Source organism: Diabrotica undecimpunctata, chromosome 5 (genome assembly GCF_040954645.1).
Source record: "Diabrotica undecimpunctata isolate CICGRU chromosome 5, icDiaUnde3, whole genome shotgun sequence".
In the NCBI taxonomy this organism is placed as follows: domain Eukaryota; kingdom Metazoa; phylum Arthropoda; class Insecta; order Coleoptera; family Chrysomelidae; genus Diabrotica; species Diabrotica undecimpunctata.
The window spans coordinates 83,540,542-83,554,510 of record NC_092807.1 but is presented as its reverse complement, the minus strand read 5'-3'; the positions used below and the strand labels follow the sequence as shown (position 1 = coordinate 83,554,510).

General features: G+C 30.3%; 1 protein-coding gene across 2 annotated transcripts in view; it reads right to left on the bottom strand.

The window, feature by feature from the left end:
• Positions 1-6,971: 6,971 nt before the first annotated feature.
• The window catches only part of LOC140441423 (uncharacterized), a 214,886-nt gene continuing 207,888 nt past the window's right edge, over positions 6,972-13,969 (bottom strand). For both annotated transcript variants that reach the window (XM_072532146.1, XM_072532145.1), the window contains exon 8: positions 6,972-8,659. In XM_072532146.1, the coding sequence (XP_072388247.1) occupies positions 8,386-8,659 (274 nt within the window). In that variant the 3' untranslated portion in view covers positions 6,972-8,385. The remainder of the gene's footprint in view (positions 8,660-13,969) is intronic.

Sequence of the window (13,969 nt, the reverse complement as noted above, 5' to 3'; positions counted from 1 at the left end):
GTCATTAAATTTCTGGAGCAACTCAGCATATGATGGAAATTGTTCAGTTGTTTCTATCGTCTCATACAGTGGTAATAAGGTCTGTTGTAAGTACTCACTTTGATAAACCACATCACCATTTGAATCAAAATAAATCTCCTTCAAATTGTCTTCTAATGCTATAGTGCATGTTTAAAGGATCCTCTTGTTTTCATAGAGGCTAACATATTCTTCACTTTTTTCAGATGAAATAGTTCAGAATGATCAATTTGAAGTTGTTTCTCAAAGGGGATTTCATAATAAAAACGGGACCCTGTTGGCTGCAGCCACTTAAATTTATATACATTTTTCTTACTATCACTACTGTTTGCTTCTATAGCCATGCAAATTCTCATTGATGTAAAATTCATTCTTAAATATCGTTTTGTCCAAATAACGGCTTGGAAATTTATAGTTATCACTATATTTTTTTTATCAGCTTAAGTTTTTGATTTATAAGTATAATATCATACCCTTATTCATGTGAAGAGATAGCAGTTTGAATTCGTCTAAAAAGAGAATCAAGAACAATGCTATTTCTTACGCCATTAAGTAATTTGAAAATTGTACCATACAATTTACAATATGTCAATGTCAATAAAACTTAAACAGTCGTACTAAAAATAACTAAACCCTGCTGTTTCACTTAAAATAAACATAGGTTTACTTTTGCATATATGTATATATATATATATATATATATATATATATATATATATATATATATGTATATATATATAATCCAAAACTTTTTTTAATAAAACTGTCGCACAAAGTTCCAATTTAGGAAGACTTAACAATTTCAATGGTGCAACCCTTGATTTTGCACATAACAAATTATATATGTAAGATCCAGACGACATTAAACATCTTATATATACATCAACCGTAAGCCCATGTAGATGCGTCACTGAAACCATGTAATTCAATATTAATATAACCTGATATACTAGCACGACGTGGTATTTTAAATTCATTCAAAGAATTTAAGTTACTATAAAATTCTAACCAAATTTTAATAAAGTCTGGCGGTAACTCTTGGTCCCATTCAAATTTTCTTTACATAAATCTTGCATGATTAGCTTTGCATTTATTACAATATGACATAATATTCCCAATGGATCGTATATCTGACAAATTACTGACAGAATACTACGTTTTCTCCATTGCCCTGGTTCAATAGAATAATCAATATTTATTTTATATCCTATAAAATCATTCTGAGGATCCTAATAGATCCCTAACATTTTGTTTTGTTCACCTAATGGGAGTACAACAACATCCAAATCATTATTAATGTTAAAATGTTTAACTATATTTGGATCATTGCGAAGCCATTTTCGTAACTCAAACCACGAATCACCCAAAACATTTTTTTGTATCTTTATTATTTCCTCTTTTGAATCTGAGGAACTGAGCAAATCGTCTATATAGAAGTCTCACTTAATTATATTTGATGCTAATGGATAATCATGCTTATTATCTTCAGTAGCTTGTATCCAACTTTTAACAGCCAGATTCGGCGCAGATGCAGTACCGTATCTAACAGTATTTAACTTTTTAATTTTTTAACATTTTAATTCTTCCTTTGAGTCTGCACGATACATTTTTAGGATATTACTGCTTATTACATACTTGTGTAGACGAAACCTTAGGAGCATTAAAAATATATCTTGGTGAAGATATGGACCTATATACTGCACATCATTTATAGACAGACCTGAACTTGATTTTGCAAAACCATCAAAGACTACTCGACATTTAGTGGTCAAACTAGACTGTTTTTATCGATTTATTTCCATTTACAATGGGAATTAAGACCTTCGATAATAAAACCTCAGAAATCTCATAAGAGCTAACAAGGCGGTTGGAAACGTGAAGAGCAGAACTTAGATAGATGGCGCTGACCGCTGTGTGAGCGTTCAATACAGTTGTCGATGTTTTGATTAAATTCTATTTGATGTTGATTCGGATCAATTGAATTAGTAGTAGCCATATTTCTAGAAACATTATTTGTGTTGTGATGATTTAAATGCAATAATGTATTATGCAACTTATGACATTTTATACATTTTTGTAACTTGCATTTCTACGTTGGATGTGAATTCCTTAAATATTTTAAACACAAATTTAATCTTTAGCAGTCGAGATTCTGTCATTTACATTAATTTTAGAAATGCATCGCATTTATATATCTGACTATCTTTTTGACAAAAGTAATATTTGACATTGAAATATCCTTCAATAGAAGCAAAACTTCGAGAACTTACATTGCGAACCTTTGCTTTACTATTTCTTTAACCAGAAGATATTTAAAGCTTCTCCAACATTTCATATTTCTCTTTTAAAAATCTATTGAAATCGCCCATAGTGGGTATATCATTTTCATGTTTAAAACATTCCCATTCTCTTTTCGTGGTAGCAACAAATTTAGAACACATTATACCTAAGTATTATTATACTATCCCAACTTTTTGTATCTAAGCCTAAACTATTGAATGACCGTAAATTTTTAGTGACATTATCATCAATAATCAGGATGATCAAAAATTGCTTTTAAGTGGTTGTGAATAATAAGTTTTTTATTCTCATAACGCCCTGTTAACATCTACCAATCTTTTTTATATTAAAATCTTTGTATATAGGTATATTTAAAAAACCCTTAAAAGGGTTACATCAAAAAACACAAACGTTTTCGGAATAATAATTCCATCATCAGGTTAAAAAGCAGGTTAACATGCCTGAGCCACCAAACTATAAGGGTACAACCCTTTGCAAAAAAATTAAGTTACCAAAAAATGTACATGTTGTTGTTTAAAAGTGAGTGATGTTTAATTTTATATTAGATTTAACTTCAGGCAACATATAACCATGCCTCACGTGAGTACCAGCGTCCGGAGAGTAAACCTCTTCAAACGGACATTAGCTGGTAACTCCATCAGCCAGTCCATTATTAAAGTTTTCACCAGTATGTATTGACATTAATATATAATAGTGTTACTTATTATTTTGGTTAATTTTTAATTATAAAACAAGACGATTAATCTTTGATTGGAATTTTTAGATGGGTAAATCTAAAGATCTTGGTGTTGAGAAAACGTTCATTACTGATCTATTAGAGAATACAGAGATATAGCACGAAAATGTGGTGTATCCCAGTCGTTAGTGAGAAGATTGAGTTAAAAACTGAATGAGAAGCGACCTGAGATATCAGTTCGGAAGGGCCGGTGTGACAAAAAACCTTCAGTCACCCCCAGGGAACAACGAATTTAAAAAAAATTAGCTGTAACACACAGAAGGGCCACTCATAGAGATTTAAGACATAAGGTGGAAGAAGCAGGGTGCTGAGTATCGGGGACCACCATACGCCGTAATTTGTATTTCATGGGCTTCAAATGTCGCAGGCTTGTTAAGAAGCCAAAACTAATACCATGCTCAAAAAACGCATAAAGACTAGTCTATTGATGATTGACGTAAGGTGAATTATTATTATTATTATATTAAAGTTATTTTATGTTCGCACTTTATAATTGTTATTCACATTCACAGGTTTGCTTCAGCGATGAAGCCACATTCCAAATTATGGCTGGCAGAGCCCAGTTTATACAAAGGGGTTTAGGGGAAAAATATGAAAAAAGGTGTGTAATTAGTACTATTAAACATTCCACCTCAGTAATGATATGATCGGTGATTAGTGGCAAAGATTTTTATGTCGTAGAAGGAACCATGCGACAAGACTAATATAAAAGGGGTTTACTGACAAGATTAATTCTACAAGTGAACGAATGGCTTTGGTAACAGCCATAAGATATTTATACAAGATGAAGCACCTTGCCATATGGCTAAACGTATCAAACTTTTTTTGTTAGAACAAAAAATTCCGCTTTTATCATGGCCCGGCAACTCACCAGAAACGAAGATCATTGAAAATGTCTGGGAGTACCTAAAAATAGAGTTAGTCAAGGAAATAGTTACCAACAAGGTTCAGTTGATAGAAACAATCTTTTTCCATTGGAATCACATCGAAAATTTAAAAGAAATCGCAGAAAAATGCATAAACAGCATGCCTAGTAGAGTGGCTGCAATGCTTAGTGCCAAGGATGGTTTAAGAAAATATTAATGTTATAGTAAAATATTGTAATGATTTATGTTGTAACGCTGAAAGTGACGAGGAAATTTCGACCAGAATAGAACTTGCACGAAAAAGCTTTATTAAGTAGCGTTCTGTATTGTGCAGTAGAAGTCTGTTATTGACCACAGGTCTAAGAGTATCGAAGTGCTACGTCTGGCGCGCTTTGTTCTACGGATGTGAAACCTGGACAACAAAAATAAAAAATCTTAACAAATTAGAAGTGTTTGAGTTGTGGTGTTACCGTCTCAGGTTGAAAATTCCGTGTACAGCATACATATCAAACGAACATGTGTTCGAGTCCAAGCACAAAGAGCGAGAACTTATCAACATAATCAAAATAAAAAAGGTCAAATATGCAATGGACAGGTCGAACTGCGAAGGAATTTTTTCATCTAGTTGCCGACCAAAAAACATTGCATCAGCTTGTTAATACATATAAAGATAGCCAACGTTTGAAAACAAGCACGTTACGCAAAGAAGTACATGAAAGTTACATTTTAAAATTATTTTAAAATATAGAGGGTGTTTAAATATATTGTAGAGTACTAAAGTTTAATTTTTCTGATGGGACACCATATCTTTTTTAAGGATTCCCATACATAGGTAAAGAGTATTCTGAGTTCTTTCGACATTTCCCAAAATGTAAAATTTTAAAATCAAATGATCTTTTTATTGTTGATCATTTTCAATAATATCAGTCATGGCAAGATAAATCACGTCTTTCAGTAATTGAAAATACATATTGCCAGTCAAATAGATAGGTAAAAAAGGCGGTAAAATTTGCGGTTGCAATATATGCACCTCGTGGAAAATCCTGTGGTTTTAATCAGACCAATAACGGCAATTTTGACGATTTACAGACCATTTAGTAAAAAAGTGCCGTCATCAAGGAAAAAAATATTAAAAGCGAAACGGTGAATCGTTTACTGCTGGCTTACTGATTATTTCACGAAACTGTTAAGAGCATGGCGTTCGAAATCCTACATTAAGTCACTGCACTAAGAGTATTTTATATGGATGGAATTAGTTCTTCTAAATGGCTTGGATGCTAGTTCAGTTCATTCCAGATACAGCTGCTACTTGCCTCGTACTTAACATGGAATTTAGCTGATATTTACCGTAATATTGCTACTTCATTTGGTACATTAACTAAAGCCCCATCAGTTCCTTGTTTTTTAATAACTACATTCCCAGCTTCTAAGAATTTTTTACTAACTTTAAAACATACTTTCTATTGTCGTATTTATCTTAATGTAGTTTATTAAAATGCTGAGCTGTCATTTTGGCACATTTGATGTTCACGAAATACAAAGAAACGATATCTACTCTTTCCGCAATGGAATAAGACATGGTAACAAATTTTCAATGACTACAAATTAATGTTTAAAACTGATATTCACAAGAGAATCCTTTAGTTTCCGGTTCTTAATGTGTTTATATCACATAATTTACTATATATATTCAATCTAAAAGGCAAATATCCAAAATGCTTTCGAGGATTTTTTTTGGCCGCTGGCAAAAATAATAATTTTAAATATAGATAAAAACGCATAATTCTGTCATAATTTATTTAGTATGTTATGATACAATATATTTACCTATTAGTTATACAAGATATTTTTTTATAAATATTTATGAACAAATTATAAAATAAAGTGCTATTTTCAAATACATACAATTGATATAATAATTAACACATATGGTAATATCGGCAAATTTAAGCTTGCTTGTCATTAAAATAATTATAATAAAATAAACATATTTAAGAATCATTATTAAGAACTAGTACACACATATCAGCAATATACCTACCTATATCAACGTTTAATAATTAATACTATATATGTATATATATATATATATATATATATATATATATATGTATATACATATATATATATATATATATATTTACATATATATAGATATATATATATATATATATATATATATATATATATATATATGTACATACATATATATATATATATATATATATATATATATATATATATATATATATATATATATATATATATGTATATACATATATATATATATATATATATATATATATATATATATATATTTATATAGATATATATGTATATGTATTAATTATTAAACCTTGATATAGATTCTTATAGGTAGGGGGATTAGATTTCATTTGAACTTGAAGCAATTAGTTTGTTGTCGATTAAAAATGTGTCAGAAGTGGTGTGATTCTTTCGTAATATACATCAATTTGCACGACAGCTAGCAAATAAAATTGTTAAAACATGAGTGCTGTAAAACGTAAACTGAAAACTTAGAGTCTTGCTGAAAAATTAGAAGTGCTCTAATGAGGACCACTTCCAAGGAAGGATGTTGCTATGATCCTACACAAGAAGGATGTTGCTAAACAATTTGGCCTAACAATAAGTACTCTATTAACGATAATAAAAAATGAATCATATTTAAGAATCATTATTAAGAACTAGTACACACATATCAGCAATATACCTACCTATATCAACGTTTAATAATTAATACTATATATGTATATATATATATATATATATATATATATATATATATATATGTATATACATATATATATATATATATATATATTTACATATATATAGATATATATATATATATATATATATATATATATATATATATGTACATACATATATATATATATATATATATATATATATATATATATATATATATATATATATATATATATATATGTATATACATATATATATATATATATATATATATATATATATATATATATATATTTATATAGATATATATGTATATGTATTAATTATTAAACCTTGATATAGATTCTTATAGGTAGGGGGATTAGATTTCATTTGAACTTGAAGCAATTAGTTTGTTGTCGATTAAAAATGTGTCAGAAGTGGTGTGATTCTTTCGTAATATACATCAATTTGCACGACAGCTAGCAAATAAAATTGTTAAAACATGAGTGCTGTAAAACGTAAACTGAAAACTTAGAGTCTTGCTGAAAAATTAGAAGTGCTCTAATGAGGACCACTTCCAAGGAAGGATGTTGCTATGATCCTACACAAGAAGGATGTTGCTAAACAATTTGGCCTAACAATAAGTACTCTATTAACGATAATAAAAAATGAATCAGATATCAGAAAAAGAATTTAAAATGGTCAAAATTTGTCCTGTAAAAGACGACGAATTGCAGAATCTCTGGGCTTGGATGCGTGAATTGCAAGATTTGTTAAGAACCTGATATTTTCAATGCTGACGAAACAAAACTGTTTTTTAAAATATCTTCCTGATACGACGAATGACATGGTGGAAAGCATAGCAAGGAACTTTTGTCTATTTTGATAGTAGCAAACATGTCAAGCACAGAAAAACTCTCACCATTAGTGATCGGTAAATCTAAAAAGCCTCGTCGTTTGCAAGATGTCAATCACTACTTTTGCAATATGAAGCAAATAGGTAAGCACAAAAAATAAAATGAAATTGTCAAAATACAATCCAAATCCACAAATCCAATCCAAAATAAAATCCAATATCTACCCGCCGACACCACATCAAAATTACAGCCTAAGTATCAAGGTATCATTAAAAACTTTAAATCATGATATCAAAAAGAAGTTGTAAGAAACGTGTTGGATAATATGAAAACAAAAAAGAATTCTACTCTAGATGTATTGCAAGCCAGAAGAATGGCTGATAAAACTTGGGGAAATATAACTGCGACTACAATAACAAGCTGTTATGTACACTATGGTTTGCACCGTCAGTGTTGTCATTAGAAGAAGCTGAAAGCAAATATTTTTTTATTTTACCTCCTGCTGAATGGAATAAAGTGGTGTCTAAATCAAGAATATCCTTTTGAGGACTTTGTTACGTGTGATGATGGACTAACGACTGCTGATAGATTACCTGATAACGAAATTATTGATTCAGTAGCTCATAAAATAGATAATAATGATTTAGATAACATAGAAGACATGAATAAGATGGCATACGCTCCATGCGTTTCCATCAAAGAGGTAAGGATAACATTGAATACTTTACAATTTTATAGAGCAAATCAGCAACATTATAGTTATACTTGTTTACATTTGTATTGAATAAATAATTATAGATTTGATAGAAGATTCACAAAATATGAACAACAAACAAATATCCTGTGAAAATATTTAAAGTTTATCTGGTAATATCGTCAACTTGTCATATTATTTCTAATTTTTAACCCTTTTCTCGCTTTTGAATTTTTTTAGAAGCGTACTGAATCGTTTAGGTGTTGCCATTTGAAATCTTTTTGTACATAAAACTTTATAAATATCTTTCCTTGTCTCTCTATCAAAAGCAAATATTACCATCACGTACACCCCCTGTAAACCTTCTATAACACTATATGCTGGTCGAAGACTTATTTCACTTTCAGCTATTTCTAATCCTGCGTCGACAATCCAAAAGCTTGACGTAATCAGTATGAGGAAGCATGAGTGAGTCCTGAAATAATAGTAATGAGTTAAAAATACATTTCTTATGTTAAAAGGGATATGGCTTCGTTAATTAATTATATTGTTTCATTTGGTGTTTACGTTTATTGTACCTATTACTCTGAAAAAGTACATTCAAAACAAGGGTATAAATAGGAATTAGATCGGTTTAAACTTTAGTAAAACAACACATTGATAAACTAGTGATCACATACAACCATCAATTTTAAAACTAAATTGCAGGTACGTATTAAGTATAGTATGTAATAAGGATAATATAACAGAAATTAAAAAAGCATCTAAAGGAAAATGGAACTTTGCATTTTAATAAATAAGATTTATATCTTCTTCTTCTTGTAGTGACTATCCGTTTCGGATGTTGGCGACCATCACGGCAATCAGTATTTTGCAAACTGCTGCTCTGAAAAGATTTGTGGTTGTTGTGTTTATACTTATATTGTACTTTGTATTTATTTATTACATTAATGTTTGTTTTTTGAGAACGATTTTCCAAGTGGAAATTGAAACGTCAATAAACTTACTTTAACCTTCAATTGTGGCTTATTTCCATTAAAATAATAATTTCCTTTGACCTTACTTATATAGTATTTTTGTTGTATAAGAATGATTTTTGATAGAAAGCAAAGATATTCTTACAACGAAGTTCTTCAAAATAACGAGGACAACTAGTTTAAATCTTTATATAAGACATTAAATAATAAAATACAAATACGGTTATAATGTTAGGGGAATTTAGAATAAAAGCATGTTAAGCAGGATAACATTTTGAGGCTATGATTGGTAATTATCAGAATGGACGAATTTATGTAGAACATAAAAGCGAACACAAATCTTGTAAGCACAAGTAGGGTATACAAATGTATAGCACTTAAACTAACCCAATTAATATATACTAGCGAAAATAAAAACAAACAGAACAAGAGATATGTGCAAATAAAATTCCACAAATCTTCGCATTATGTAATTAATATAATGTTGTGAAAAATCAAACTGATCAAAAATCAAAACTGACTTGGGTGAAGAAATTAAAATACACAAGATACAGTACCAATAATACTGAATTCCAGTGAAAATTAAAAATTTAAAAGAAATACATGCCTAAGTAAACTAAAAGAAACGAAAATAAAAAGTAGAGAAGATAAAATGAAACAGAAATATAAATATGAGTGTTATAGAAAAAATATACAGGCGCCAACAATAAAAAAATTAACTTATGTGAATAGAGTACAGCCAGATTTAATGTAAATTTAAAAACAACTAATGATTGACAAAAAGTAAGATATATTTATTTTTAACTAAACGTACGGTGTATTATTACAATCTAGTTGTCTTTAAAATCAATACATATAAACGTCAAATAACTGTCAAAGCTTAAACACGCTTTTTAAAGTTCCTCACGGATTTTAAAGATTTAAACAGTGTTCAACAGATAAAATCATTCATCGACGAGTTAAAAATACGAAGCGAAGTGCTGCAAGTACAATGTAATAAGAAAAAGAGTATCAAATTTGGTTTAATATTTCAATAGTCTTATTTAATTGTGGCTATATTGGTAATAATTAAAGAAAACTGATTAAAATTCTGAGAAATCGGGTGAGATCCTTTTTTCTTCCTTTCCAATTTGCGAGACGGTTTATTAGGTCCTTTTACATATTGTATTACGGTTTTGGTAACCACGACTACACACATCATTCGACTGTTTTATTTGAATATATTAAAGCAATTGGTGAAATAGTTATCCAAATATCCAAAACATTTTGCTACATCTCGCATTTTAAGTATTCGAATCTGCATTTTTCTCACATCTACCGACATCGTTATCAACTAAAATACACCGCACGTCATAATTATTTCTACCATCGTCTTTATCCGCAGGCTTATCTCTCCGGTCAAAAGAATACTTATTTGAAATGTATATGCTTCCATCCCGCATTAACTAATCGAACAGTGCCTAAAAGATATTGGCTTACAGCTAGCAGCACCTGTTACTTTTGTAAGATGCGGAAGATCGGATGATCAATATGCACATATTGCACATATCATAAGTTATTGTAGGGTAACATTCATAATCCCTGACAAGGAGGACTTCGAATGCAATGCACATAATGTGTTGTGGGGTTTCAGTCACACATATGGTGAAGGTAAAATTGTCGAAAATGTTATTAACTGCGCTGATATATGTCATTATCATATGTCTTATTTTTAATATTTCTATTAGTTCCTTCTCCAATATTGATCTAAGGTTTAACGAACCAAAAGTAACCCCTACAATAACATGGCTTACATCTGATTATCCCCACGACAAGAATCATTTCCCAATCCTTATAACTAACTCAGATACAACAAATTCACATATACTGACAAAAAGTTTGTGGCGCTGAAAAAATTGTAATTGGTCTAGTTATATTAGTGAAAGCCACTCTTTAAAAGCCACAACCTTAATCTCGATATAAAAGTAAGGCTCCTACGATATTATATCTTCTCGATATTATACTACGGAGTTGACTCCTGGACACTCACTAAAGCGATGGAGAAAAAACTTGAAGCCTTCGAGATGTGGCTATACAGAAGAATCTTAAGGATATCATGGATGGACAAGATAACCAACGAGACTGTACTACAAAGAATGGGGAAAAAAGATAAATGATGTATACGATTAAAATGAGAAAGTTAGAATATCTCGAGCACATAATGAGAACCGGCACTAAAGACAGATTACTAATCCTTCGAGGCAAAGTATTCGGAAAGCGAGAAATTGGGAGAAGAAGAATATCATGGTTAAAAACCTGAATAAATAGTTCTCCACAACAACAACTAATCTATTTAAATCATCAGTTAATAAAATAATTATAGCCAGAATAATCGCCAATATTCGAAACGAATAGGCACCAAAAGAAGAATATTAGTGAAACTGACTATTTTCGTAACTGACTAGTTCGTGAAAAAATTCTACAAATACAGGGTAAAAAATAACCTTAAAATCTCCAATCTCTTTTTTAATCAAGAGGTTATCATTGACAATCAAGAAATAGCCAAGATTCTCTATTTTCTTCCTTTACCCTTTTCCTATTCATCCACAGTTTTACAAGATACCAATTATATGAACTCTCCTATAACCTATTCCGGGCTAAAATCTGCACTCAAATGCTGTAAAAACACAGCTGCTGGCCCTGATGACGTTCCCTACAAATTCTTATAGAAATTGTCACCTTCATGGTTGTATAAACTTCTTCTTCTTGTTCTTCCTACTTTATAAATAGGCAAAATGCCTGTTTTACTTCGGTTTTTAGCCGTTGTCTTGCAATTGACGTTGTCTGACCATCTTTTCCTCGGTCGTCCCAATGATCTTCTTCCATTTGGCGATTTGTCTCTTGCTATTCGTACTATTCTTCTTACTATAAACTTCTTGAAATATATAATAAAATATGACTTTTCCGCAAATTTCAAGATGGATATCGAACGTCAATAATATTACCAATTAAAAAAATGAACTACCTGCCTCTGCCCCTGATTTTTATAGGCCTATATCTATTACCTGTAACATGTGAAAATACTTAAAAAAAATTATCAATAAACGTCTTATATGGTATCTTGACAAATACAAAATTATATCGAAAGAACAATCTAGCTTTGAACGACACAGATCCACTCGCTACAATCGTGTCCTTCTCCAAACATAATATCACCTGAAATATATTTCATTTTATACAAAAAATTTTGTCTCATAGGACCTTTAAAGTTTCTGTAAATGGGAGAAAACAAATTAACATTCAAAACTAAGATCAGAATCACAAATGCTATAATTCCGCTAAACCTTACATACGCCTCAGCGGTCTGGTTTATCTACGAGCCTCTTACCATTTCAGTTGGCCCACCTTTGAAAGTTGCAGTTTATGGCGATTATCATAAACAAATCATAATCTACATGTTTTTATAAGTTCCTACATTAATTATTGCGGCATTTTTTATTATTACTTATTAAAAACATTACCCTTATGGTTTTTTTATTTATTTCCAACAAGAAGAACAAAATTCGCTAAATCGTGGTTTTTCATTCACTTACATCAACATACGTTGATTTTTCATACTTATATTAAAACCAGAGTTTGCTGTAAAAAAGACATCAAAACAATTATTGTCAATTAAGGTTATATGTAGTTTGTGGTATTATAAAGCCTACTGCCGTTTGTTAGTTTTAAAATGGTTGGAGATAAAGTTATTGATGATAACATTTGTTCAATCATCATTAGATTTTTTAATTCTGAAAAATCCAGTGCAAAAATCGCGAATATCTTTCAATTGTCACGGTATAGTCTAAGAAATATAGTTAAAAGACACAAAACCTCAGGTTTGGTCATCACAAAACCTCAGGTTTGGTCATCACAAAACCTAGAAATGTGGGAAAAAGCAAAATAACCTAAGCAGATCGAAGGGCAATAAAACGAATTATAGGGGAAAAACGACGTGCAACTTATCGAGTTACTAGTAGGTATTTTGGGGAGTGATGTCAGAAAACATGTTTGTAGATCAAAACGACATCGACGGGCCCACAAATTAGGATTTAATACATACATACTAAGTTAAGTAGTTCAATAAATCAGTATGAATTGTTTTTGAAAAATTTCATTTTATCTCAGGTTAAGGAAAATTCACTTTTAACATTACAACAATTAAAAATAGTTTAAAATGACCAAAAGAGCTTTAAAATTGGACTACAGTAATATGGAGTGCTGGGTCCAGATTTAAAGTGTGTCTTGGAGACAGTAGCAGTCGTCTTATTCGTAGGGAAAATGAAGCTTTTCAGCCTGAATATCTCAAAAGAAAAGTCAAATTTCCAGAGTATCATACTCTCGGGCAGCATGTCTAAAGGTGTGGAAAAGTTGTATGTTATTGATGGGACTTTAAATCAGGACAAATATTTACAGCTTTTAGAGAATCTCTTTTTTTGATTATAGAACAAAGTCATTTCAAATAAGTTAAAATCGACGACAGATTTTGTCTGCTAACAGGACGGCTAAGGTTGCTATATATTAAAAAAGAGTTTAAACCGGATTTAAGTCCATAGTATACGACCTCTGAAATGTATTTCTAACATGCCTGACTTGTCCCCGATAGAAACTTTGTGTCTCGAAATAAAAAAAAAGCATTGAGGAAACATCCTGCCAGCTCCGTCAACGAATTGAAGCAAAACTTTCTAGAAATATGGAAATCATTTACATTACAATTTTGCCACAATTTTGTAAAAACTTTGCCTTAAAAATTTTTGGATGTAATTAAAAACAAAGAGGATGTCACTCAC